Source organism: Choloepus didactylus, chromosome 19, assembly GCF_015220235.1.
Source record: "Choloepus didactylus isolate mChoDid1 chromosome 19, mChoDid1.pri, whole genome shotgun sequence".
In the NCBI taxonomy this organism is placed as follows: domain Eukaryota; kingdom Metazoa; phylum Chordata; class Mammalia; order Pilosa; family Megalonychidae; genus Choloepus; species Choloepus didactylus.
The window spans coordinates 59,665,715-59,692,362 of NC_051325.1; the positions used below are offsets into that span (position 1 = coordinate 59,665,715).

A 26,648-nucleotide genomic window follows, 5' to 3' on the forward strand; every position below is an offset into this window, starting at 1 on the left:
TGGCGTTTGTTCTCTGCTTCTATTTTTATTTCTTCAACTCTAAGACCAAGATTGGCTGGCGCCAGAGTCCCAAAGGGCCTGGGCCAGGGGGAGATAGTCCCAGACGCAAGGAAACACAATGCCTGAAAGAGGTCACTCTCAGTGTCCTTGGAAGGAAGGGACAGACCCAGAGCTGAGGGCTGAGCTGGGGCCCTGAGAAGGGCTGGGTGATCCAGAGCGAGGGTCCCACCTGCCGTCAGACGCCCTCTGACCTAGGCCTGCAGCAGGACGGCCTCCCTATTGCCCCACCCTGGAGGGCACTGGGTTCCTGGATACTTGCATGGACAGCACATCACCCTAAAGGGAAGGGACTTTGCAGATGTAATGAAGGCCCCTTATCAATGGACTTTGAGTTAGCCAAAAGGAGACTATCCCGGGTGGGCTTGATCCTTACAGAAGCTATTGGAAGTGAGAGAGCTTCCGGCTGGGAACATGACGCTCACCTGTTGTGAGAGGGCCACGTGGCAGGGGGCCTGCAAGTGGTCTCTAGCTGGTGAGAGAGCCGTGGCTGCAGCCAGCAGGAAAATGGGGGCCTCAGTCCTACGCCTGCAGGGAACTGAATTTGATCAACCACCAGTGAGCTCGGAAGAGGATCCTGAGCTGCAGATGAGAACACAGCCACTGATGCTATGATTCAGTTGACATCCATGCTCAAAGCCATGGGCAATGACTTAAGTCACCAAGTTTGTGGAAAAATTGTAACACAGAAATAGAAAACTCACATGAATAGCTAATTGCTGACCCCCAGCATCCATAAAATTCTGATGGTAATAGGACACTGACTAATGAATTTCATCTGCTTCCCAGAATAGAAGACTATAGTTCCCAGTCTCCTTTGCAGCTAGGTGGGTCATGTGACTCCATTTTTTCTAAGGAGAGGTGAGTGGATATTTTATGCCTGATCTTTGGGATGGCTGCTTAAAGGAAGCATACAGCATAGCCTAGAAAACAGATGTGAGGGCTGGCGCCCAAGCAGCCATATTGGACCACGAGGTGGATCTTGACAATGGAAGCCATGAATTAGGATGGCAGAGCAGAAAAATAGGAAAAACCTAGAACACTTACAGCACATCAAGCTGTGCCACCCTGACCTTGGATGACTGACCTTCAGGCTTCTTTTAAATGAGAGAGAACTAAACTTCTATCTTGTTTAAGCCACTCTTATTTGGGGATGTTCCTGTTATATGCAGCTGATGCTAATTTCCCCTAAAGCCTCTGGAGGGAGCATGGCTGTGCTGACACCTCAGTTTTGGACTTCTGGGCCTTCAGAACTGTGAGAAAAAATGTGTTGTTTTAAGCCACCAGTTTTTAGTGATTTGTTACAGCAGCCACAGGAAACTAACACACACATTTTCTCCAATTAATCTGAATGGAAGGAAGGAAATGGAACATGCAAGGATCTTCTATGCAGATGGCACTGATGACCACTGAGAATCCTCAGCCAGCAAGGTCCACACTGTGGCCACCAGGCAACGGAGAAGAAAACAGCCTCAAAGAGGGTGTGGCTGAGTCGTGAGGCAACCTGTACAGCAGGACTGGGCCACAAGTCTCCACCTGGGGTGTGGAGTTAAACATTAAAACATCACGCTCACAAAGGGAGGCCCTCAAGCAGCTGGGAAGCAGGAGGGAGACCCACGGCCTGAGCGCATGGCCCGGGATCTCAGCACAGCTCCAGGGCATGACACAAGGATTGGAGACGGGGTTCAGGGATCCTCACATTTCACAAGCATCCCTGGAAGATTCCAAACCAGGTGGGTCTGGAATCAAGCCCGGGCTTTGCGGTTCAGCTGCCAGGTCCACCAATTATTAGCAGGGGGACTTTGAGCAAATAGCTTCCCTTCTCTGGGCCCTCTTGGTGTGGCCGGGGTGGAGCAGTGGTACCTGGTGCTGGACGAGTGGAGTTGGGAGGAGAAGCAATGAGGAAATGCTCCAGCGTGAAAATGAGCACGAGAGGTAGAAACCAAAAGAGGGAAAAGGTGAAGTCAAAAGATGGGGCCCTCTCTCTGTGGCATTGCAGCCGCAAACACACACCCCCACAGTGGCCCGAGGAGGCCGGGAAGGTACAGCAGGTCAGGAACAAATCGTGCTTGCCCTCTCTTCTTCGAGCATACAGACCTCTCCACCTAGCCTTTATCTTCCTACTTTTAATAGAGGCATGGATACAGTCACCTACAGTTTAAAAACAGCCACTGACATTCACCCCATTATGAGTGAGCGATAGGGGGTGGTGAGGCCTGTGGCAATGGCTGACCCTTGGCTCCAGCTGTACGCAGGAATCGTCCAGATCTGCCAAATTTTCAAAAGAAGCCAGAATTTGGGATTTTCCTCCTCCAATCTGATTTGCAAAAACCTTTTGGCAACGAATTCATTTTTTAGAAACTGTGTAAACACTACACAGGGAGAACAAGACAGTGCAGGCACATCTGGCTCTCCAGTTTGTGGCTCTGGTCTTTGGCCTGGAAAATAAAACAAGAGCTAAATTGCACATCAGGACAATGGCAGGAGGATTTGGAAATCACAGGGGCTGAAATTGTTTTCGTTCGAGAAGAGCAGAGCAGCCTGTCCAACTAACAACCTTCACTGGGGGACTTGAGGCTCACTTCAAGCAGGGCTGAAAATGCCACTCCACACCGCACCACTTGAGTTTGCAAGGCAGGCAGAAGGCCTCTGCCTGTTCTCCACGTGGCTGCTGCAGGCTGTGCATGGCTCAGGACAAGTCAATGCAGCCCCCAAACCACCCGGATAATCAGCACCGGACTCTGTTGGCTCTGGGGCTGGTGCTGCATCAAAGTTTTGGGTATATACCTCCCATCTTCCTTTTTCTCCTTTTTTGTGCCTCTATTTTATTGGGATGACTAAATCTTTTAACTATGTCCACAGTAAATACAGCTAGTTTACCCCCTGCCTCTTTGAAACAGCTGCTGACAGCTGCACTGTGATTCAATCAAGGATTTTTGGGTCAAGTTTACCAAATTCACATTTGTTGTTCAGTTTGTCTGTCCCGCCTAAAGCCCCACACTGCTGCACCAAATAGTGACCAGCACCCGTTTCTCTCCTGTCACTTAATGGCAAGTAGTGGGTTAGCGGTGGAGGCCATGGCAGTGATTTCTTAGCAATCTGAGAGAATTCCAATTTCCAGGAATTGAAAGGGGAAAAGAACACAGAAAACAACAACAATGTCTTGAGAATTTGACCACAAAGCTACTCTGAGCTAATAAACAAATTCAGCAGAGTGGCAGGAAATAAGATTAATGCACATAAATCAGTAATGCTCCTATACACTAGTAATGACCTAACTGAAGAGACAGTCAAAAAAAAAAAAAAATCCACTCACAATAGTAACTAAAAAAAAATCAAGTGCCTAGGAATAAACTTAACCAAGGATGTAAAAGACCTCTACACAGAAAATTACAAAATTTTACTAAAAGAAGTAAAAAAGGACCTAAATGGGTGGGAAAATATTCTGTGCTCATGGACAGGAAGATTAAATATTGTTAACATGTCAATTCTATCCAAACTGATCTACAGATTCAATGCAATTCCAATCAAAATTCCAACAATCTACTTTGCAGACTTGGAAACGCTGGTTATCAAATTATTTGGAAGGGAAAGAGACCTTGCATTGCCAAAAACATCCTGAAAAGGAAGAATGAAGCAGGAAGACTTACACTTCCAGAATTTGAAACAGCATGGTATTGGCATAAAGATAGACATATTGAGCAATGGAATTGAATTGAGAGTTTGGAAACAGACCCCCAGCTATATGGTCGACTGATTTTTTATAAAGTCCCCCAAATCCACTGAACTGGGACATAACAGTCTCTTCAACAAATGGGGCTGGGAGAACTGGATAGCCCTAACCAAAAGAATGAAAGAGGACCCCTACTTCACACCCTATACAAAAATTAACTCAAAGTGGATCAAAGACCTCAATATAAGAGACAGTACCATAAAACTCCTAGAAGATAATGTGGGGAAACATCTTCAAGACCTTGTATTAGGAGGTCGCTTTCTTAGACTTTTCACCCAAAGCATAAGCAATGAAAGAAAAAATAGATAAATGGGAACTCCTCAAAATCAATAGCTTCTGTGCCTCAAAAATCTTTGTTAAAAAGGTGAAGAGGCAGCCAACTCAGTGGGAGAAAATATTTGGAAACCATGTATCTGATAAGAGGCTGATATCCTGCATATATGAAGAAATCCTACAACTCAACAACAGCAGTATAAACAGCCCAATTACAAAATGGGCAAAAGATATAAAAAGGTATTTTTCCGAAGAGGAAATACAAATGGCTAAAAAACAGATGAAAAAAAAATGTTCATCTTCACTAGCTATTAGGGAAATGCAAATCAAAATCACAATGAGATACCATCTCACACCATTAAGAATGGCTTCCATCAAGCAAACAGGAAACAATAAATGCTGGAGAGGACGTGGAGAAATTGGAGCTCTTTTTCATTGCTGGTGGGAATGTATAATGGTACAGCCACTGTGGAGACAGTCTGGCAATTTCTCAGAAAACTAGATATTGAATTACTCCATGATCTCGCAAGTCCACTTCTTGCTGTATACCCAGAAGATCTGAAAGCAGTGACAAGAACAGGCATTTGCTCACCAATGTTCATAGCAGCATTGTTCAAAATTGTCAAGTGATGGAAACAATCCAAGTGTCCTTTACCACACAAGTAGATAAACAAAATATGATATATACACACTATGTAATACTATGCAGCAGTAAAAAGAAACAAGGTCCTGAATATACGGCAACATGGATGAAACTTGAAGACATAATTCTGAGTGAAATAAGCCAGACACAAAGGAGAGATATTGTATGTTACCACTTCTATGAACTCTCTGAACCATGTAAAATGTCTTATAATACAGAATATTGGGGACCTAGTGATGAACAGTAGCTATGAGGGGGAATGATAAGTTAGTATATTCAGATATGTTCATCATAGTGAATTCAAAGGTATGGGAATGGATAGGAGTGACAATCATTTGTTAATGGGATTATAAATATCAGAACTGTATTGAAGGTGAAAAGGATTGAAAGGGCTTGTTTAAAGGCGTTTCCCGCAGATCAGCACCACGAATATAGATGGGTGCTTGCATGATATATTTTTAAGGTATGACACTAGCACACAGAGAGTTGGCAACAGAAGCGTATATGGGAAAAAATCTACATATTGCATACTAGGGACTATAATTAATACGAATACCTTACTAGTACTACACAAATACTAGGGACAAATAATTAAGGGCTGACAGCTTTGAGATGTTTTGGGTCAAGAGAATCGTTTAAAATGGAGACTGATAAGGATTGTACAACTAAGTGATGATAATGTGAGATACAGATGGAGTACCATGGACATAACATATGCTACATGAACTTAGGAATGCCCTACTTATAAGCAAGCCCTCAATCTTGAGGTTTGCTCAGGTGAAACTTATGGCTGTAAAGGGGAGACTAAGCCCACCTATAATTATGCTTAAGAGTCATCTCCAGAGAACCTCTTCTGTTGCTCAAATGTGAACTTTCTCTAAGCCTAACTCTGCTAATAAATTCATCACCCTCCCCCGATGTGGGACAGGAACCCCAGATGAATGAGTCTTCCTGGCAATGTGGGACATGGATTCCATGAATGAGCCTGACCCTGGCATTAAGGGATCAAGGATGCCTTTTTGACCAAAAGCGGGGAAAGAAAGGCAACAAAATAAGGCTTCAGTGGCTAAGAGAATTCAAATAGAGTCAGCAAGTTGTCCTGGAGGTTACTCCTACTCAAGCTTCACCTAGATATGGCAAATGACCATGACATGATAAGCCCAAGTCAACAGTAGTCCCGAAAATCCTAAAGAATACCTGGATCCCTCTAAAAGTGTTACTAAGTTTATCCTTCAGAAACATAAATCCTATGACAGCTAAGTCCCAAATCCCAGAGGCAATAGCCTCTTCAAGAACCTCAACCAGATGTGTCCCCTTTTCTCATAAAGTTGACACCCCTTTTCAACATGAACAATCTGGGTGGTCTCTAAACTAGAGGAAAGGGAGGAGCAGACAAGATTATGAATACTGAACCTTTATATAATTTTCTTTTTCTTAGTTACTGGGGTATTAGAATAGCTAGAAAGAAAGAACTGAAATGGTAGAACTATGACACATAGCATCCTTTAAAATTTGTTCTATAGCTATGTGTTAAACTGTAATTTGAAAGCTATCACCTTTTTTGTATATATGTTATATTTCACAATAAGGAAATAACTGAAACTGTGGAACTGTAACCCATAATATTCTTTGAAATTTGTTCTCTATTTGTTAAATTTCACTTGGAAAGTTATCACGTCTATGTATATATGTTACATTCTACAACTAAAACCTATGATATATATTAAAACAACAACAACACAACAACACACATGGCCCAAGAACCAAATGTCTCCTTTATTGCAAGCTCAAAATTCTTTTTATTTGGTCTATTTACACAAAATGTTCACCAGTGACTGCCCTGCACAACAGCCGTGGATACATCAAGCCGGTGGTTAATAAATAGTCTTAAATAAGAAAACAGGTTGAATGAAAGAGAGCTCATCATCCTGAACAAGGCACAAAGGGTTTAAAAAGAGCTTCAGATGGAAATAAATACTTTTTTTTCTTTCGTAACAACCATTTACATGTTTAAGCGTACAAATGATACTAACTGGTGGCTGGTCAGGGTGTAAATGGTGAGAAAACTTTCCCCAAGTGGAGTCACACAAAATAGTCTGAGTTGCCAAAAACAAAACAAAACAAAACAAAACAACAAAAAAAAACCCCACACAACAATAACAAAAAAGCCATTCTTCCCCACTGATGAGGCAGAGCGGAGGCTGCAGCCCAAGCTACTGAAAAAGAAAAAATAAAAGGAAATAAAAACAGGGCCCCAGTGGTTCCAGGAGGCAACTTAGTCCAGACGGGGAGATGGTTCTTCATGTGTCTGGATTCCACGTGGTCACAGAGACAGGATGTGTTTACACACTGCCCACGGCCTCCCAGCAAGCTGGGGCTTGCGAGCCCAAGGGCCTGAGTTTGCAGGTGGAGACTGGGTACCCACCACTTGAGGAACCCACCAGCTACAGCAAGGGAGGTTCATGCCCAGAGCTGTACTGCAAATGGCACCTCCAAGCGAGGGCACTTCGTTAGAACGTCACCCTTAAAGCAGTTTCCAGATCCTTCCATTTGGGAATTGTGTCCAGCACACCCAGCACTTGGCACACCTCCCACTGAGCCGTCTCTCCCTTACTTCAAAGAGCAGATTCATTTGCAGAGCCCCCTAATTGTTCCGGCCTTTGCCAGAATCCAGTCTTTGGAATGCTGCTACCAATGAAAAAACAGAGGGATCCCCTTTGGGGGTTGGCAGCGCACCTCCCCACCCCATCCCTCTTGAGAGCATCTTAACATGGGGCCAGTGTTTGCCAGAGTTGAACCTCAAGTTAGAGGTTCAGTCCTGTTTACTCTGCCATTTCACATGGATGTCCCGCCATGGGGTTGCTGGAAAAGCCATTCTCAAACATCTGCTAGTGTTTCACTTTGTGAACCTATTTTAATTTCTGCCCCCACTGCACACCTAGCTGAAGGATGGAACATATTTTTCCTTCAAGGTCAACAAACCCCCTCCTGCAAGCTGAAATTCCTGTCCCCCCAAATCTTGGATCTGGGCAAGTCTAGGTAAACGCTGGTCTCTGCGAGCCTGGGAGTGAAACTGGAATGGAGCAGAGGCCTTCCCGCCCGCCACCAGCCACTGCTTCTGTTTATGAAATTAAGAGTAAACCAATAAATGGGGATCAATTGTTTAGGAAAGTATATCTGTAGCATTCTAACCATTTGCATTCATTCGTTTTATTGTGACATTTATTACAGGAACTTCCACATCAGTTTTCCTTTCACACAGACACGATGTGCCCGCCCCTGGCAGCGCCCCCTTCCCTCCTCTGCTGGGTGGCCCGGCTGAAGGGCATTCGTAATCACCTCTGGAAATGAGTCAGTGCACGGCCGAGCTTCGCAGGCAGTGGCTGCGGCCAGGCAACTTTTTTCTTTATATATACATTTCCTGCTAGGTTTTGCCTGCAGCAGCTTGTAGGATCCTGTCCATAGAATGCTGATGAAAAATGGATCAAAAGCTATTTGCCTCTTGAATTCCTTAATACTCCTACACCTTTATAGTTGGGGTCAGGGAAGGGAAGGTCTCACAAGATGTGGTTGGTCTGCTGGCTCCTTGACAAGGCTGGGAGACCTTGGGCGGTGAAAGACCTTGGATGGTGAGAGACCTTGGACGGTGGGAGACCTTGGATGGTAAGAGACTTTAGATGGTGAGAGACTTCAGGCAGTGGGAGACCTTAGACAGTGGGAGATCTTGGGCAGTGGGAATCCTTGGATGGTGGGAGACCTTGGATGGTGAGAGACTTTGGGTGGTGGGAGACCTTGGACAGTGGGAGACCTTAGACAGTGGGAGAGCTTGGGTGGTGGGAATCCTTGGATGGTAGGAGACCTTGGACAGTGGGAGACCTTGGACGATGGGAGACCTTGGATGGTGAGAGACTTCAGACGGTGGGAGACCTCAGACAGACCTCAGATGGTGGGAGACCTTGGACAGTGGGAGACCTTGGACGATGGGAGACCTTGGATGGTGAGAGACTTTGGATGGTGAGAGACCTTGGATGGTGGGAGACCTTGGGTGGTGAGAGACCTTGGACAGTGGGAGACCTTGTACGATGGGTGATAGACTTGAGACAGTGGGAGACCCTGGGCAGTGGGAGACCTTGGACAATGGGAGACCTTGGATGGACAGAGACTTCAAACAGTGGGAGACCTTGGACAGTGGGAGACCTTGAGTGGTGGGAGACCTTGGACGGTTGGAGACCTTGAACAATGGGAGACCTTGGACGGTGACAGACTTTAGATGGTGGGAGACCTTGGACGATGGGAGACCTTGGACGGTGAGAGATTTAAGACAGTGGGAGACCTTAGACAGTGGGAGAACTTGGGCAGTGGGAGACTTTGGATGGTGGGACATCTCGGCTGTGAGAGACCAAGGATCCAGGAAAACATGGCCCCAAACTGACTTGCAGGGGGTGCTAGTGGCAGCCACAGGCCCGGACAACCATGTTTCTGTATTTCTTCAGGATGACATTGGAGCTGTCGTCGAAGTAGAGGACCGAGATGGCGTTGAGCTGGGTCGGAGCACAGCAGGGCTTAGGCACGGTTTCTGGGTTTATGAAGTGGACCTGGAACACACACCACATGTTGACAGCGGTGAGAGATGAAGGGTCACTTTTCTCCAGCTTCCATATTCCCTAAGGAGCACATACAGCTTGGGGACAACGACCGCAGGTGCCATTTACTGAGCACTCCCTGTCACGAGTGCCTTCTGTGTACTAACTTGATCAGTACTCGGATTGCCCCTCTTTCAGGGATGAGGGAAGCAACGTACAGGTTACAGAGCATCCTCCCGGAAAGTCAGGCACTGAGCAGACACTGGGACCAGATCACTCTTTACCATGGGGACTGGGGGCTCTCCCGGGCATTGCAGGGGGCTTAGGAGCTTCCCAGGCCTCCACCCACTAGATGCCGCGAGCAATCTCCTCTCCAGATGTGACAACCAAAGATGTCTCCAGACAGTGCCAAATATCCCCTGGGGGGCAGAATCGCCCCAAGTTGAGAACCCCTGTTTTTGTGAATAAAGTTTTATTGGCGCATAGCCATGTCCACTCATTTGCATACGATCCCTGGCCATTTTGGCAGTTCAGTGGCAGGTGTGAGTAGCTGGGCCCCGAAGGCAGGGGTGGAGGAGGTTGGAGTGTGACCCCAACCATGTCACCTCCCAGGGCCTGGAAGCAGAGCCCCTGACTTCCAGACTATTCTCTTTCAAGCCTAAGGACTTTCAATCCTGGCAAGACCTGGGATTTTACTGGGGGTCAGAGCCCCGGTGTGGGCTAAACCCACAGAACAAATAAATGAAACAATCAGGGGAAAGTGAGAGCCTCCTGGTACACAGGAAAGGCAGAGACGGACTCTCTCTCCAGGACTCGATGCATGGGGTGGGGGCAAGCGGAAAGGGAGGCAGATTTCCAAACAGAAGGAGCATAAAGCTGGACCAAGGGGAATGGGTCTGGTAGTGAGCTCTCTGTCGCCGGAAGCATTCAAGCCAGGGTGAATGATCAGGAAAGGTCCAGACAATGCTCACAGCAGGCAGCTGGATAACCAAGGTCCTTACAACCCAGATTCCAAGCTAAGGAACAAAGTCCCTGGAGCTCATCACTGCCGTTGTCATGGTTGTAAGAGTGGGAACAAAAATAGCTATCTGGTTCGCCACGTGCCAGGCACCGTGCGAAGAGCTTTTGTCTCATCACATGGAATCCTCCCCAGCCCATGGACGTTCAATCTAAAAGAGCCCCATGGCCCCCGCCCCATCTCTCCATTACCCTGTCTGCCCGTCTTCTGAGCACTCCCTCCCACCCTGAACTGTCCTCATTTGTTTGCTGGGCTGTTTCCTCCACTAGAAAATGCATGCTGAGGTCAGGGCCCGCGTCTGCACTGGTCCCTGCAGAGCCCCAGCTGCTGTCCCGGGTCCACCCTCGGCAGGTGCTCGACAAACACAATGACCACCACGCATGACCGCACCTGGGCAGGTCAAGGCGGGAGGCAGGGAGACCCGAGCTTACCTCTCCAGGCCCCGGCACTGGCACTGGCAAGCTCTCCAGCCCCCCAAAAGGCAGAGAGGGAGGGAGAAGCCGAGGGACAGAGCTGCCTTTATGTGGGGGAGACTTCCGGTGACAAGGAAAGACGGTCCCACCACGGGGCCAGCACCCCCTTCTCTGGGATGCGCGGTGGGCACCCACCCGGCTCTGGGATACTTTTTAGGGCACAAGAAAATGTGTTCTTTTAAAATCAGAAAAAAAAAAAAATCAAGTTCAGGGTCAAAGATTATATTTGTTCTAATGCCAATGCAACTGTCAAATATAATTTTTTCTTTAAAAAAAATTTTTTTATGGAAGAAGAGGCCCACGGGAGCTACAACGTGGCCCTGGAAAGACGTCCGCTCTGGCCCCAGCATTGCAGCAGCCTGGGCTGGACCCCGTGGCCCTGCCAGCCCACCCAGCCTGGCCCTCACCCCCACCACACCCCAGGGCGGCGCTCGGGCCACACCTACCAGCGTCTGCACGATGGCGTGGTTGGTGGCGTTCATGTAGGAGTTCAGCGGGAAGGCGCACTCCCCCTCGCAGTAGTACGCGGCGTAGCCCTCGGGGGCGATGATCCAGTCCTGCGGGAGGGAGCCACGGGGAGCCTGGGCCGGGGGTCCCGCGGGGACAGGCAGGACGGGCGGCCTCTCCCGGCTCCGACAGTGCAAAGGAGGGGAAGCCCACCAGGCCTGTGGCCAGGCTGAGCCCAGAACGGACCCTCCAGAGGTGGGGTGGGACAGCAGGAGGGCCTTGGTGTTCCAGAGTCCAGGCCTGGCACCCACCCTTAGCCCTACGAGGGAGTGGCACATTGGCCAGTTGATTAAAAAAAAAAAACAAAAAACCAACCCTCCGTGCCTCAGTTTACCTACCTGGGAAAGAGACTAACCACCCCTACTGGCTCAGGCTCTGGGCCCCGTATCTGAATGCTGCTCCATGGAGGAAAACACATGGCTGTTCCTGCCTTTGGATCTGGTCACTATAGAAATATTTTCTAGAAATAAATGAGCCTGGTGGAGGCCTCTGGAGTTTGGGATTCTGTCCTAGGGGCAGCACCTGAGCAACGCCCAGCTCCCCAGGCCGGGAGGTTCAAGGCTAGCATCACAGAAGGGCACCAAGCTGGCTGAGGGTGCAGGGGGTGCTACGCCCCAAGCTCTCCCACTGAACGACAGGCCCCTATGGGTGGAGTGGCAAAGCCACCTGCCCTGGGGCTCTCTTGGCCATGACCTGTCCCGGGGTGTTTCAGCTCCAGGAGGGCAGGGACACTGCAGTGTTCCCCACTTAGAACAGGGCCCAGAATGTAGATGATGCTCAATAAACAGCTGCTGAACAAGTCTTGTATCAGAGCTCGGAGGAGACGCTTGTCAGATTGTCTGACCCTCATGTGTTTTCCAGGATTTTCCACTGCCCTTTGCCCCGCTCCATCCAAATGTTCCAGAGGGGGCGGCTGATGCTCCTGCAGCATGACCCCACCCCTCACGATAGCTGACTGGTTCAGGAACAAGCACCTGACCCCAGCTCGGCCAATCAGCCCCTTCCCTGGGAATTTAGAAGGACGGACAGACAGGGTGTGGGCGGAGGAGATGGCTCTCCAGATAACTGGCTATTTCAAGCCATGGGCTCGGCCAGGTCTCCCGCTGCCCCAATGAGGGAAGCAGCCAGTCCACAGGAGGGGGGTGAGGGTCACCGGCTCGGGGTCCAGGGTTTGGGTTCCTGGTTCTAGTCTGTGTCTCGGCCACTTGGAGTCTTAACTTACAGATGAGAAACACCACTCGTTGCCTATTTGGAGCACTGACCTGCTGCCTTGGGGGAGTGGAGGAGGGTCACTTAGTGGGGAGAGCAGACAGAAGCCCCCCACCCCCTCACCTGCCAGCCCAGGTCGCGGAAGCTGACGTAGAGCTCGTGCTTCTTACAGGCCTGCCTCTGGTCACTGCTGCTGTTTTCTGCGTTGACGAGGCAGCGAAGCAGTGGAACAGGAGATGGAGAAAGAAACGTGTGCACATATTAAAGCTCTGGCAGTCCGAGGCTGCGGTGGGCAGCAACTGAACGCAGAAATCCACAGAGGGGAGTTCCAGACCCAAAACCCAGCTCGAGGACTTGTAGCCTTAAAACACATTTCCACCCCCAGCAGACAGCACTGGTAAAGGGGTGCCCTCCCCTCCCCCACCCCACCCTGCAGTCTTAGCTCAAAACACTTTTTGGATCCTTCTGCAGACATCGGTTTTTTCTGTATGTGTGAGTTTGTCAAATGCTGGTAATTCCACAAAGGAATGAACCCCCCATCCACAGCACGCTACCCCGGCTTCCAGAGCCTGCTCAGACAAGGCCTGAGACCTGAGTTCCCGTCACCATCTTCCAGAAGACACCCGAGGGCAGAGAGTCCACCCCCCCGACCATCCAGAACACACTGCCGAGGCTTCTTTGAGGACAGAAAAGTAGCCCTGGAGTTTTCCAGAAGTATGAAAGGATTGTCAGCATCCGGGTGAGGGAGTAAGCACTTGTGAACAGTGTGGGAATCTCAACGCCCCTCTCTCTCATACACACGCGTGTGCACATGCTCACACACACACAGACACATCTGTGTGGGGAAGAGAAGGAAAGAGGAAGAAGAATGGGGTTGAGAAGGGAGGGCAGGGTGGGGGGACAGAAAAGTCCAATCATCAAGAAATCACCCCCTTTGGGTTCTCGGGGAGCACTGAGGTCAGAAATAAAGGGGTGTTCACTGCCGGGCAGGTTCAATCAAATGCTACTGTTACTTTCATGAGCTTTGTTGGATATTCCCACTTTTTATACATTTCTATATATCTATAGTTCAGAAAAGCAGTTTTTACAGATACACCAAATGAACCAAACTGACAAGGAAATTACATTTGATTGATTGAAATAAAATTGGGTGTGTTTGTTTATACAAGGAAGTCAGCACCCAGTAGACACTCAAAAACAGTTGGGGATTCTCTCATTGGGGCTGGAAGGGGGCAGGCAACCCAGGGAGTGTTTGCTTTGGAATGTCCTTCTCTCTACCCCTGTGCCTGGGCCACTCGAGCCCATTCATTCATTCAAACAACTTTTTATGACGTGTCTACAAGCTGCAGACACTGCTTCTGGCATTAGAGACACAGCCGTGAACAAAACAAAGTTACTGTCACCATGGGGCTTCTGTTCCAGCCAGAAGGCAGATGACATGTAAGTTACATCCTGTGAGGACAAGTGCTGTGTGGAAAATAAAGTAGGAAAGGAGGACAGGCAGGCTGTGCCGCCAGGGAGCAGGGTGAGGAGGGCTCTTTAGGGTAGGGTGCTAATAGAAGGTCCTTCCGAGGGAGCGACATTTGCATAAAAACCAGAAGGCAGCGAGGCTGCAAGCCAGGGAGGGGTCCAAGGGACAGCGTTTGGCACAGGGCACTGAGGGACTCTCCTGGGGGGATGGAGGATGCCGTCTGTGATGGATGCAGGGAGCATGGACCATGGTGGGAGACACATTTCACAGGACAGAGCTGGGGACTAAAGTCTCCAAGAAATGAGGTGGTGTGATGGCCACACCAAGGCGGGGTGGGAGGGTCAGCTGTGGGAACAAGCTCGGAAGCTGGGGGTGGGGTGTGCTGAGGGAGGGCAGGAGGCAGTGGGCTGCAGGCAGCAATTGGGGTGCACGAGGCCCCCTCTTCCCCACCTCTGGGCTATAAGAGAGGGGGCAGCTCCAGGGGAGTGGGCTGCAGGGGAAGCAGGGTCCCCTGGAGGCCGAGTTGCCACTGGCATGCAGAAGTCAAGGTCAGGGAAGCATCAGAGGAGGGGCTGAGAACTCTGCTCAGCGTGCACCCCAGCTTTGGAACCCAGAGACAGAGGGAAGTCCATGCAGTGCGGCACGGCTGCAGGTAGGAAGCCTCCTCCACAAGCTTCTCAACCTTGGGGGGGCAGGAGTTGGGAGGGAAGGAGCAGTGTGGTTTCCCTTCAGCCTGGCGAGTGGTGTGAAGCAGCCTGGACAGGACAGAAGTCTGAGCGTGTTAGCAAGGAGGGCAGACAGGCTTCACATTAAGTGGCCACGAGGGATCCTCCGTGATGGATCCAGAAACTACCTGAGAAGAAAGTGCTGTGATAGACTAGCAATGTCTGCCCCAGATTGACTAGCAATGTCTGCCCTGTGCAGAGAAGGGGAAGCAGTGGCCTGAGAGCCACTTTTCCCAACTGTGCCTTAAAGCACAGCAATGCTATCGGGCTTGGTGCTGGAATCTAAGGCCAACACACCAAGGCCAAGAGCAGCTCATTTGGAGAACTGCTGGCATGTGCATGCAAGGCAGGCCTGGCCCTGCTGGCCAGGACCCCCAGAAGCCCGCACAGCATCTCCAGATCTTCCTGGGTCTTGGCAGCACGGGCAGAAAGTGCTGGACCCAAATGTCTCCCTGTGACCTTCTGTTATTAGCAGAGAGGTGGAAACACTACACTTAGAGCCCAGGGAGCAAGAGACGGATGCTCACGAGGAAGGGTCCGACTCCCCGGCCCCTCCAGGGCTGCCCGGCCTGCCCTCAGCAACAGAGAGCAAACGAGCAGGAGACGAGCCCGACGCCAGCCCTGCTGCTTCACCCACCTCCGCCCGAGCAGCCAGCAAGTCACGACTGGAGTTCGGAGACGGCCCTACCCCCTGGGCCAGCCAGTGGGGACGGTAATTACCAGGGAGCTGGGTCCAAGCGTGGGTGGGGAGAGGGGAGGAGAGGAGCGAGGGACCCGGTTTCTCAACACAGACGCACATCGTCTGAGGAGCCGCCGAAGGCCCTGGGGGCGCGGCAGGCAGAAAGCGAGCTCCCGGCAGGCGGCACGCTGGGACACGTGTCCCCCCAAGGCACAGCGGGCGGCCACGTGAGAGGGACACAGCTTGTGTGGCCTTGCGGCAGGAGGCCAGGCCCATCACGCGCTGCGCTGCAGGCACGTGCACACATCCACACCCACACAGGCACACTCACACACTGGCACAAAAATCACACACTCACACACAAGACACATGCACACACATGACACAAACACACACATACATTGACATGACTCACTGACACATGACACAAAATGACAATGACACACACTGATACGCACATGACACACCCACATGCAATGATGCACACAACACCCACAAGCTAACACACTAACATAATGACACAGACACACATAATGACACATACAACACACACGGACACAGTGACAATGACACACACATGACACACTCAATGACATACACTCACACACACTGACAATAATACACACAATGACACATACACAGTGACAAACACACTCACACAAACTCACACATAATGACAAACAACGGCATACACACTCTCGGAGATCCTGGGCCGTCCAGTCTGGAGGGGGCCTGGGCCTCGCTGTGTTTTACTGAACCTCCCGCCGGGGTGAGAAGGGCTTGCAATGGGGCTGCGGGAGGCAGACATCCGGGGACTCAGCGTGGGTGGGGGAGCCTCCTCCTGAGGTCATTTCATGGAGACTGGATGGGGCTTGCTGTTGAATTCTGAGACTTCAGGGCCTTGTTCCTCTCAGCTTCATTACCGGGGTACGCCCAACAGAGCCCCAGGACCCAGGAGCCTCTGCTGGCGTGGAACTGGCCAGTGCTGCTCTGCCTGGCTGACCACAAAGCCTTCTAGCAGCCTCCCTGCTCTGACCCTCTCCAAGCACCTGCCCTGCTCCCCACCAGCCCACCCTGCTCAGAGCTTTGTTCCACCTCCACTCCACCCCTCAGCTTGAGGCCCCACAAAGAGTTCAAACCCAAGGTGTGGCTCCCGGAAGGGCCCCCGTCTCCCACTGTCCTCTCCAGGCTACCCAGGGCTCTCTGCACGTGCTGGCGCTCCCGCCTGGAAGAGTCCCCATGGCCTGACCCCCCTGACCCCGTGGGCGCGCTCAGCCCACTTCCCAAGGGAAGGCTTCTGGGGACCCCCAGGATGGGTTGGGCCCCTTGTCACCACCCCCCAATTCTTGGGGCTGTTCTTGCCTGGCGACCGCCACAGGTATTAAGAACGGATGTGGCCACCTCCTGTCCCTCCTGAATTAGCTCCCTGAGGACAGGCCGCGCCCAGGCCATCTGTCGTAAGTCCCCAGCTCCCAAAAGCCCAGCCTAGAGGAGGCTCCCAAGCACGAATTATATGATTCAGTTGGTGTTTAATTCAGGGAGAATCACAGACCCCTTTGAGAAGACTAAATAGAAGAGATCCAGAGGAGACTATGCACAAAAACCCTGCAGACAAATTCTGGAGCCGTGCAGACCCACTGCCACCCACCCATGGGCCCCAGAGACCTCCAAGGGACCAGGGAGCCCTGCTCCTTTAAAGGTCACCAACCACGGCAGACCTGTCTTCTCCCTTGAAAAGTAAAATGGACATAAATTTCAAAATCAGCTAGCTGACACGAAAAACTGTCGACAGCATGAGCGTCGTTCGGGGGTGGGGGGGCTGCGTTGCCACCTCACCACCGTGCTTCTAAATGCCACTTGTGCCCGTGGTCTCCTTCGGGGCTCCGCAGACCAAGTCCCGGCCCAGGAGCAGAGGCAGCTGGTGAGCTGGGCTCAGACCGTCCGCCCAGCTGCGGGGATGGTTAGCACCCCAGCTCGCCCCCCACCTCGCTACCAGCTCGGAGGCCCCTCAAGACCCCAGCTCTGGAGCCACACCCTGGGCAGATGTGTTCCAGCTCAGGGGCGCGGTGGGAGAATCATTTTGCAGATAACTGGGGCTGTGAAATCCAGAAAAGATGAAAAAACGGAGGCCCCGACAACCTTCTTTCACGAGCTGCTCTTTCTGTCCCTGTTGGTCCCGATAGTGTTTCAAGTACCTGTGTCTCAAGGCACCTGTCCCAGACCTTTCCTAGAAATTTCCATTTCAACTGTGGTTTCTGCAGGGATGGCTGAGGGACCAAGCCCCCAAGTTTCCTAGATAGGTGCTGGTTTTATCTAGGGGATCTGTGAGTCACACCCAAATCCCTTCAAAGAGCCTTTTGAGTGACCAAATACTCTGACTTTTTTATCTTTCTGAAATATTAGCAAAAGGCTATCCAGCCACACTGAAGGCTTTTTCTCCAGTGCACGCTGCCCTGACAGTGATCTCTCAATCTCAGCATCTTTTGCAAGCTGGAGATGCTGAGTTTCCCAAATCATCAAGTCCGGATTCCTTTTTGTTCATGCTGCAATTGAGCTCTTTCCCCAGCATTTTACTACAAGCAGCACGAAGAAATCAGGCTGCACCTTCGACAAGTCGCTGGGAACCCTCCTCACCTAGATGTCCAGCTCTGGCGTCATTTACCAGCTCTGCTTTCCCGTAACCTTAGGGCACAGATGCCACAGCCTCTGCCACTCTTATAAGGCTCCTCTTCCCTCCAGCTCCAAGACAACATCTCTCCTTTCCTTCTAGGCCCTTATCAGCAGGGGCTTTGATGTCCTTGTCCCACTCACAGTCTGTTTGGGAAGATTTAGGTGTTCCGGGAGGCTGTGAGGTTCTCTCTCCACACCCTCACTTTCTCTGAGTCCTCGTCAGCAGAAGCATTAGCACCCACACTTCCACTAACAACCTGCTCAAGGCAACCCAGGCTTTTCGCTTACACTCCTCGAAAGTCATCCAACTTCCATCCACTGCCCAATTCCAAAGCTGCTTCTATGTTTTCAGTATTTGTTACAACACCACCACATTACCAGCACCAAAATCTGCACTAGTTTTCTATGGCTGCCGTAACCAATTCCCACAAACGTCATGGTTTAAAACAACCCAAATGCATTACCTTACAGTTCTGGAATAAATCAGCACAGTTCCACTGGGCTAATATCGAGGTGTTGGCCGGGCTGCGTTCCTTTCTGGAGGGTGCAGGGAAATATCTGTTTTCTGGCCTTTTCCAGATTAGTGTGGTGGCCCACTGCCCCTGGCTCGTGGCCCCTTTTTCCATCTTCAAAGTCAGCAAAATGTTGCAATTCTTTGACCATTCCTCCTAATCACATCTCCCTCTGACCTCGTCTGCCTCCCTCTTTCACATATAGGAGCCTGTGATGACCTTGGGCCCACTTGGATAATCTCCCTATTTTAAGGTAGGTTGCCTAGCAACCGTAAGTCCATCTCCAGTGGTAATTCCCATTTGCTGTGGAAGACAACACATTCGCTGGCTCCAGGGATTAGGATCTGGACATCTTTGAGGGGGAGCATTATCTTGCCCACCGCAAAGGGCTTCCTGAGGAGCTGGGGAGACAGTGACCCTTGGACAACAGCAGACCTGGCTGGGGGCTAGGATGACAGCGAGGAGGGATATGGCTTCTTTCAGCTGCAAGCTGGGACCCCTGGATCTGGCTGGTCTTCTCTAGAGCCCACTGGGATCAGGGTTTGTTGGTGCCGCTAACTGATCTGAAGCCTTCTTTTCAGACTGGGGGATAATCAAGATGCACCTTCTGCCTTCCACATAAGGTGCAGGGCAGCTGGGAAATGGGTGAGTGGTGCAAGCAGCCTTTCAACAGACGCTCCTGGTGCTAGAAAGACCATTCTAGGCCCCAGCCCCCAAATTCAAGGGCTAAAATGCACTGTCTTGGGTCCCAGCAACCCCAGGCAGCCCGATGCCATCAACCTTCACCTCCCCAATCTCCCAAGGGGAAAGGACCACATCCCAGCCCCAGCCCCAGGGCTTGGGCAAAGCCAGCCCACGGAGGGACTCAGTGAATGCCTGCTGAATTGCCAGAAAACATGTGACGGGGTTGCTGGGCCCACTGAAGCTCCCTAGTTCAGGTAGATGCACCCCAGTGACAGCAAACAGGGAAGGTTGTAATGGATGACAGACGCCTGGGGTTCAAATCCCAGGGCTGCCACTTCCTTGCTCTGTGCCCCTGGACAAGTTACTTAACCTCTCTGAGCTCCAGTTTCGCTGTAAAATGGGAGGCTGACTGCCTCAGAGCCTCAAGATCCACATGAGATCTCATGTTGAAGGCCCTCTCTGCCCGGCTGTGAGGACCTAAATGCGGCAACTGCCCAGGAATTTCCAATGGTGGATGCCTTAACTGCAGGATTTCTATTAAATCTTTGAATGGCTGGCCACAAAAATGATGCCTTTCTATTTAATTTCACTTTTACATATAGTAATGAAACATTTTATTATAATGAATTCTGTAGTAATGAAACAAAAGTATCTTGAATAATATACCAAAATAACCTTCTGCTTATATATTTTTTGCTTACAGTACTGAAACATTTCTAACAAACCTGAAAGTATTATGAACAATATAGCAAAAATCCTACTGTCCACAGTTAACAAGTACTAAAATTTTGCCAAGTGTTTCAAGTATTTTTCTTTCTAAGAAGTAAAATTAAAGATACAGTTGCACGTGTGCATGCGTGCGCACACACACACACACAATTTCCTCCTCCCTCCCTCCGGAAGTTGGTGTGGAATCTCCCACACCTGCTTTTGCAGTTTTACAGTTTTTCTTCAAGGCTGGCTGCTTGCCTTTCTAAATTCTAAATTAATTCTAAATTCTAAAATGTCTGACTTGTGCAGGATTCAGGCAGGGAGCCCGTGAGGGAAGGGGTCTGGGCGGTTTGGCTGCATCCCCGGAGCCATCTGGTGAACCCACGGATGAGCGGGGGCTGCTCTCAGGGGTCCCCCCGCCGCCCCCTGCCGGCACGTACCTGCCACGTTGGCCATCCTCAGCGCCTCCTGGCTCTTGGGCGTCTTGGAGCGGTTCTGGCTGCGCTGCTTGCCCCCCGCGGACCGCACGCTGCGCAGGTGGACCTCCGTGGCCTTGAAGAAGGCCACCATGAAGGGCTGCTTGTCCTGGGGCCCGTGCCGCCCGACCAGGCCCGCCAGCTTGGGGTTGATGCTCTGCCCTGCACAGGAAGGCACAGGAGGGCACGACAGGAGGGGTGTGAGCAGGCTGTGGGCTGCACCAGCACGACTGCCCCACGCTCACAATCCCGGGTGCTCGGCGTGGGCGCGTCCCGCGAGCATTCACCGAGCAGCCGCCCTGCGCCAGGTGTTGTTTTCGGAGCTCGAACACGGTGGATGGCAAAACCGAGAAACCCCCTGCCTCCCGGGCTTCTGTGCAGGCGGGAAGGAGGCGGTGACACCACATGTGGGCCCGCGGTGGGCAGGGTCCAGGGAAAAGGAGCCAGGAGGGTAGGGAGCCTGGCTGACGGTTTAGGGATGGTCTCGGGTGAGTGAGCTGGGTAACCCCTCGACGTCATCGGCCCGAGCAGGCCAGCAGTCCACCTGATTCCAAGAGGGTTGAGGAGTGTAGTCCTGCCCTGGGCCAAGGAGGGTGGTACAGCAGCACACAGCCTGCCGACTGCACTGCCCCACGAGGGGCCCTTGGAGCAGCCCTGGGTACTATTGAGGGAGCAAGCCAGGTAGAGATTTGGAGAAAGGGTCCCCAGGCAGAGGGAACACAAAGACAAACACCTGGGGGTGGCAGCAAGACTGGCAGCTGGCTGGGGCTGAGATTGGGGGTGAGTGGGGAAGCAGGGGGCAGAGGAGGAACCGGTGGGGGGCCGTGGGGGGCCTGGCCCCCAGGGGCTGCTGTGGGTGACAGCAGGCTCTTTGCCTTTACTCTGCGTGAAGTGGGGACCTTGGGGCATTTTGGGCTGAGGACTGGGTGATTTGAGATGTTCATAAAAGACCCCCTCTGGCCTCCCTGGACTGGACAACAGAGGGGCAAAGACAGAGGCAGGGGGCCCAGACAGAGGACATGGAGCAGCCCAGGGAGGAGGGGACAGTGGCCAGGCTGGGCAGGGGTCAGGAATGGAACAGAGTGGGGGGCAAGGGTCAGATCCTGGATGGATAGATTTTTAAAGCCACCTTTGGAATATATATAAATATTTTTTAACATTTTGTTTTTAACTAATTATAGAGTGACAGAAAGTCACACACACAGAAAAAAAACTTGTCCAGGGAGGGTCCATGCAGCCTTCACCCCCATGGGAAACTTCTTGCATGACTAGAGTGCAATACCACAGCAGGAAAATGACAGCTTCTGAAAATATCTGGAAAGGAAAATCAAACATTTGCTGAGGGATTGGGCATAAAATGTGTGAATAAGCGACTGAGAAGACACAGTGGGGCTTGGCAATGACGAGGTCGTTGGTAAGTGCCTATTTAATGTGATGCGTGACACTGTTAAGTATTCCAAAGAAGGAAGCAACAGGCGGGATAAAGACAGCCTATTTGACTGATGACAACAGGCTCAGAGAGGCCAAACATCTGCCCAAGGACAACCAGCTTGCAGGCAGCAGAGCAGAATTCAAACCCAGGTCAGGCTGCCTGGGAGGCAGAGCTGGTAACCACTACATACACGGCACCCCAAGATGGACAAGAGGGTCAGAGGCCAGCGAACGCGAGGGCTCCCAGGGGGCCCTGGGTGGACATCTGGAATTAACTTCACCTGGAGTCCCCCAGACGGGCCAGAAATCAGACGGGGACCAGATCAGCACCAGGGGGTTCACTTTGTTTTTTAACAACCGATGTTTAAAAGAACAAATGTCCCCCATGCCCCGTTATTTTACCTCAACCCCTTTTAACGTTCGGCTTTCCTGCATTCTTGAGCAGGGTTTCCTCGAGTTCACCCGTCTATAATTTGAATGATTCTATAAAAGTAACCATTAAAGCTGAGCCCCTAGGAATTCTGTTCACCACCCCCTCCCCCGGAAGGCTTTTAGGGCAAAATACAAATGCCTTGCCTGAAAACATGATGCTATCCCAGATACATTAAATCCAGGTACTGCGGACAGCATCTCTGGCCTCTGAGCTAGGGTGGCTGACGCTTTCTTCGAGCAGGTCCCAGGACCCATGGCTCCAGCTGAGAAATGGGCCAGGGTGCGAGGGGAAGAACGTCTTGGGACAGTTCACACCCACTTCTGTCACTGACCTGCCTGTGCAGCTGAGAGAGTTAAAGTTGCATTGATAGGGCCTCAGTTTCCTCATCTGTAAAATGGGGGTGATGCCTGTTGCCCCATCCTTGTCCCCAATTTTCCTTTAGGCAGCTGTGTCATGGCAATTTATCTTCCAGCCAATGATTAGTTCATGGATGTTCACATGACCCAATGAATAGAGGAGAGGCATCCTAGAAGCTTCTGAAAAAGAAACTTCTCACTCTGGGTCCAGAAGCAACCTTCTCTCTCCTGAGAGGATTGAGGGAGGAGGGTTAGATGGAGCCCCCAAACCACAAGGGGGCATGTCTTCAAATGAAGCTGACCTTGTGGAAGGAATTGTAGAGACACAAAATTACAGGCTATCTGATGACATCACTGAGCTGCTGGATCAAGCCAATCCTGAAGCTCATGCTTGTCACCGCAGCCACCAAGATGAGTAAGTCACCTTGATTGTTTAGTCTGGGTTGGCATTTTGGCATGGCTCTTGTCCCGTTCTTACAGGCTCGAAGACTAAGGGACACAGTTGTAAAGCATCTTGGGCCTGGCAAAAAGTGGGCACTTAGAGGGTAGAAATGAATTATTCCCTTTTTATAACCAAATTTGAAAAAAGACCAAGGTTTCAACCTAAATGTTGAAAGACATTCACCTTCAACTAAAAACGGGTAGGGAAAACAATCTGGCAATTCCTCAAAAAATTAAACAGAAAAAAGACGATCTTTAATCCAATCTTGTGGGATATTTGGATTAGGTTGTTTCCACGGAGATGTGACCCACCCAACTGTGGGTGATACTTTTGATTAGATTATTTCCATGGAGGTGTGGCCCCACCTATTCAGGGTCAGTCTTGATTAAACAGTTTACTAGAGCACTATAAGAGCTCAGACAGAAGGAGCTCAGTGGCGTAGCTAAGAGAGACATTTTGGAGACGGCCATTGAAAGCAGACTTTTGCTAGCCCAGTTTGCCTGGGAGAAACTAAGAGAACACCCCCAAATGCGTAGAGAGGAACATCCTGGGAGAAAGCCATTTTGAAACCAGAACCCTGGAGCAGATGTGCCTTCCCAGCTGACAGAGCTTTTCCGGACAACATTGGCTATTCTTCAGTGAAGGCATGCTCTTGTTGACACCTTACCTTGGACACTTTTATGGTCTTAGAACTGTAACTTTTTAACCTAACAAATCTGCGTTATAAAGCCAATCTATTTCCGGTATTTTGCAAAATGGCAGCATTAGCAAACTGAACAGTAGGCAAATCCATAGGGACAGTAAGTACATCAGCACCTCAGTGGCTGCCAGGGGCTGGAGGCAGAGAGCGACACGGCAGTGACAGCTAAAATGGGTACGGGGTTTCTTTTTGGGGTGATGGGAATGTTTGGAATTAGACAGTGGGGGATGGTCATACGGTACTGTGAATATACTTAAAAGTCACTGAATTGTACAGTTTTACAATGGTGAATTTTATGTTCCATGAATTTTATCTAAAAAAACATTGTAAAAAGAAAAGAAAATGGGTAGGAAGGACCCACCAACCAAACACCAGAGGAAGCTTCTGTTAATCGAGTGATGTCCCAGTAGTGCCCGGCACTCAGGGGCTGGCGATCATTATTCACTAAGGGAACGGTGCCTCCCGTGCCAAGTGTGTGCCAAGCCCTCACAGCCCCGAGTGGCAGACACGTCCCCTCCCGTCACAGGAGAAACAGGCTGCGAGTGCGTCAGGCCTTGAGCCAGCCTGTGGCAGAGGCCGCATTTGAACCCTGGACCCTCAGGAGCCAAGGCCCGTGTCGGCAGCCACGACACCAGTGCGCCCCTGTGCTGCCCGCATGCCCGAGCCCCCCTCCTCGGCCACCCACCTGCCTGGGGTTACATCGGTGCCGGCTGTGCTAAACGGGGGTCAAGGTTCCCAGATCCTGCAGATCTGGGCACGAGCTTGGAGACCACTTGGACGAAGGCCACATCGGGAAATGGCCACCACAGGGGTGGGGAGGAAACATTTTTCTCCCAGTGGCAGGATCTTTTCCTCCTTGACATTCCTTGAATTCTCCAGTATGTGATCATATTCATCTGGAAGGATTTGGACTCAAGGGCTCGTGACCTGGGTTCCTCTCATTTTCTTGGGGGTGGGAGACAGTGGTAGAAAACTGCTCCCTCGTGTCCACTCTTGGGCACATCCCAATGAGGTGGAAGCAGGTAATGCAACAAATGTTTGTACCCCAATGTTCAGAGCAGCATTATTCACAACAGCCCAACAGGGAAACAGCCCAAGGGCCCTTCAGTGGACTGATGGAGAAGCAAACGTGGTTGTCTCGGTCTGCTGATGCCATGACAAATACCACACCGTGGGTTGGCTCAACAACAGGAACTTTGGCTCACGGTTTGGAAGTCTAGAAACCCAAATGAAGGCCCTGGCACGGCCTGCTTTCTCACCGAGCCTGCAGGTCCTGGTGCTGGCTGGTGCCAGCCGTGGGGTCCTGGCTTCCACCTTGGTCTCCAGGCCCAAGGCCAGTGCCCCGGCTGCTGTCAGCCCCTCCAGTCTCCTCCGATACTGGTTTCTCCCTGTGCGGCCCCCAACTTCTGGCTTCTGGTTTCCTCTCTTTCTAAGCCCCCCAGGAATCCAGGTTCAGCCCACCCTCGATCAGCTGGGCCCCACCTTAACCAAAAGTAATGCCTTCAAGAGGTCCTGTTTACGGTGCATCCACATCCACAGGGACACAGAATGACAGTAAGACACAGCTACATTGGCAGACATCATCCAATCCGCCACCGTGGTCTCTCCATGCCACGGAATATTACTCAGCCATAAAAAGGAATGAAGTTCTGACACATGCCACAACATGGGTGAATCTTTAAAATATGATAATAAGCCAGACACAAAGGACAAAAATTATATGATTCCACTTATATGAACTATCTAGACCAGGCAAAGCCATAGAGACTGAAGGCAGATTGGTGGCTGTCAGGGGCTGGGGCTGGGGCTTGGGGTGGGAAGTGACTGCTAATGGGTACGGGGTTTTATTTTGGGGTGATGGAAATGTCTGGGAACTAGAGAGAAGAAGCACTTGCATAGCATTGTGAATGTGTAAATGCTAGTGAATTGTATACTTTAAAACATCATTTTATATTATGTGAATTTTACCTTGATTGTGAAAGAAAAACACTACCCGATGACTGTAAGAGAGAATAGAGAGAGAAGCCCAGAGAAGAAGGCGGGTGCCCCGGATTCTCCTCCCCAGAGTCCATTTCAGAGATCAACCTCCCAGCCATCCCCAGGCTCCAACATCGGCCACATAATTTGTGGGGCTCAGTGGAAAATGAAAATGCGGGAGCACTCGTGGAAGCCATTAAGAATGTCAAGACAGCGACAGCAGAGCATTACACCAAGCGCAGGTCCTTCTAGATGAGAAGCTGGCCCTGACCTGCACGTACAGACACACAGGGACACGCATGTGCAATTCCCACATAAACACAACTGTTGGGGTACACCTGCTGCTCTGGGCCGAGAGTGTCCCCACAAAGACCTGCTCAAGTCCTAACCCCTAGTCCTGGGAATGAGCTATTTGTGAATAGGATCTCTGAGGCCCTGTCAGTTAAGGTGAGGCCAAACTGAGTCAGGGTGGGTTTTGACCCAGGGGGTCTGGGGTCCTGGTAAGTGAGGGAGTTAGGCCTCAGCAGCCGGGCTGAGGGGGGCCAGAGGGAGGCGGGGCGGAGACTGATTTCTGGATGGCCGAGAGCCACCCCCAGAGCCCCACAGACTTTGGAGACAGCATCCCCTGACAACACCCGGGTTTTGGGCTTCGAGCCTTCAAAGCTGTGAGACCATCAATCCCCGTGGTCTAAGCCGCTGTGGTGTTCATTACGGCAGCCCCGGCACACGCGGGCACCCGCTTTCACTCCGTAGATCGTGGGCATCCCTCGGTGGCACAAAACACACGTCAGTCCCCTTTCTCATGGCCGCAGGGGCCTCACATCTGAGAACACTGCCCCTCTCCCGCCGGCCAGCACTTACCGCCCAGCTTGTTCACTCATTTGT

At 51.0% G+C, this 26,648-nt stretch overlaps 1 protein-coding gene across 1 annotated transcript in view; it reads right to left on the bottom strand.

Moving 5' to 3' along the window:
- Positions 1-6,460: 6,460 nt before the first annotated feature.
- BMP7 (bone morphogenetic protein 7) overlaps positions 6,461-26,648 on the bottom strand; it is a 92,299-nt gene continuing 72,111 nt past the window's right edge. The window contains exons 4-7 of the mRNA XM_037812168.1: positions 20,389-20,586; positions 12,620-12,696; positions 11,227-11,337; positions 6,461-9,301 (exon numbers count right to left, since the gene is read on the bottom strand). Coding sequence (XP_037668096.1) covers positions 9,152-9,301; positions 11,227-11,337; positions 12,620-12,696; positions 20,389-20,586 — 536 coding nt within the window. The 3' untranslated portion in view covers positions 6,461-9,151. The remainder of the gene's footprint in view (positions 9,302-11,226; positions 11,338-12,619; positions 12,697-20,388; positions 20,587-26,648) is intronic.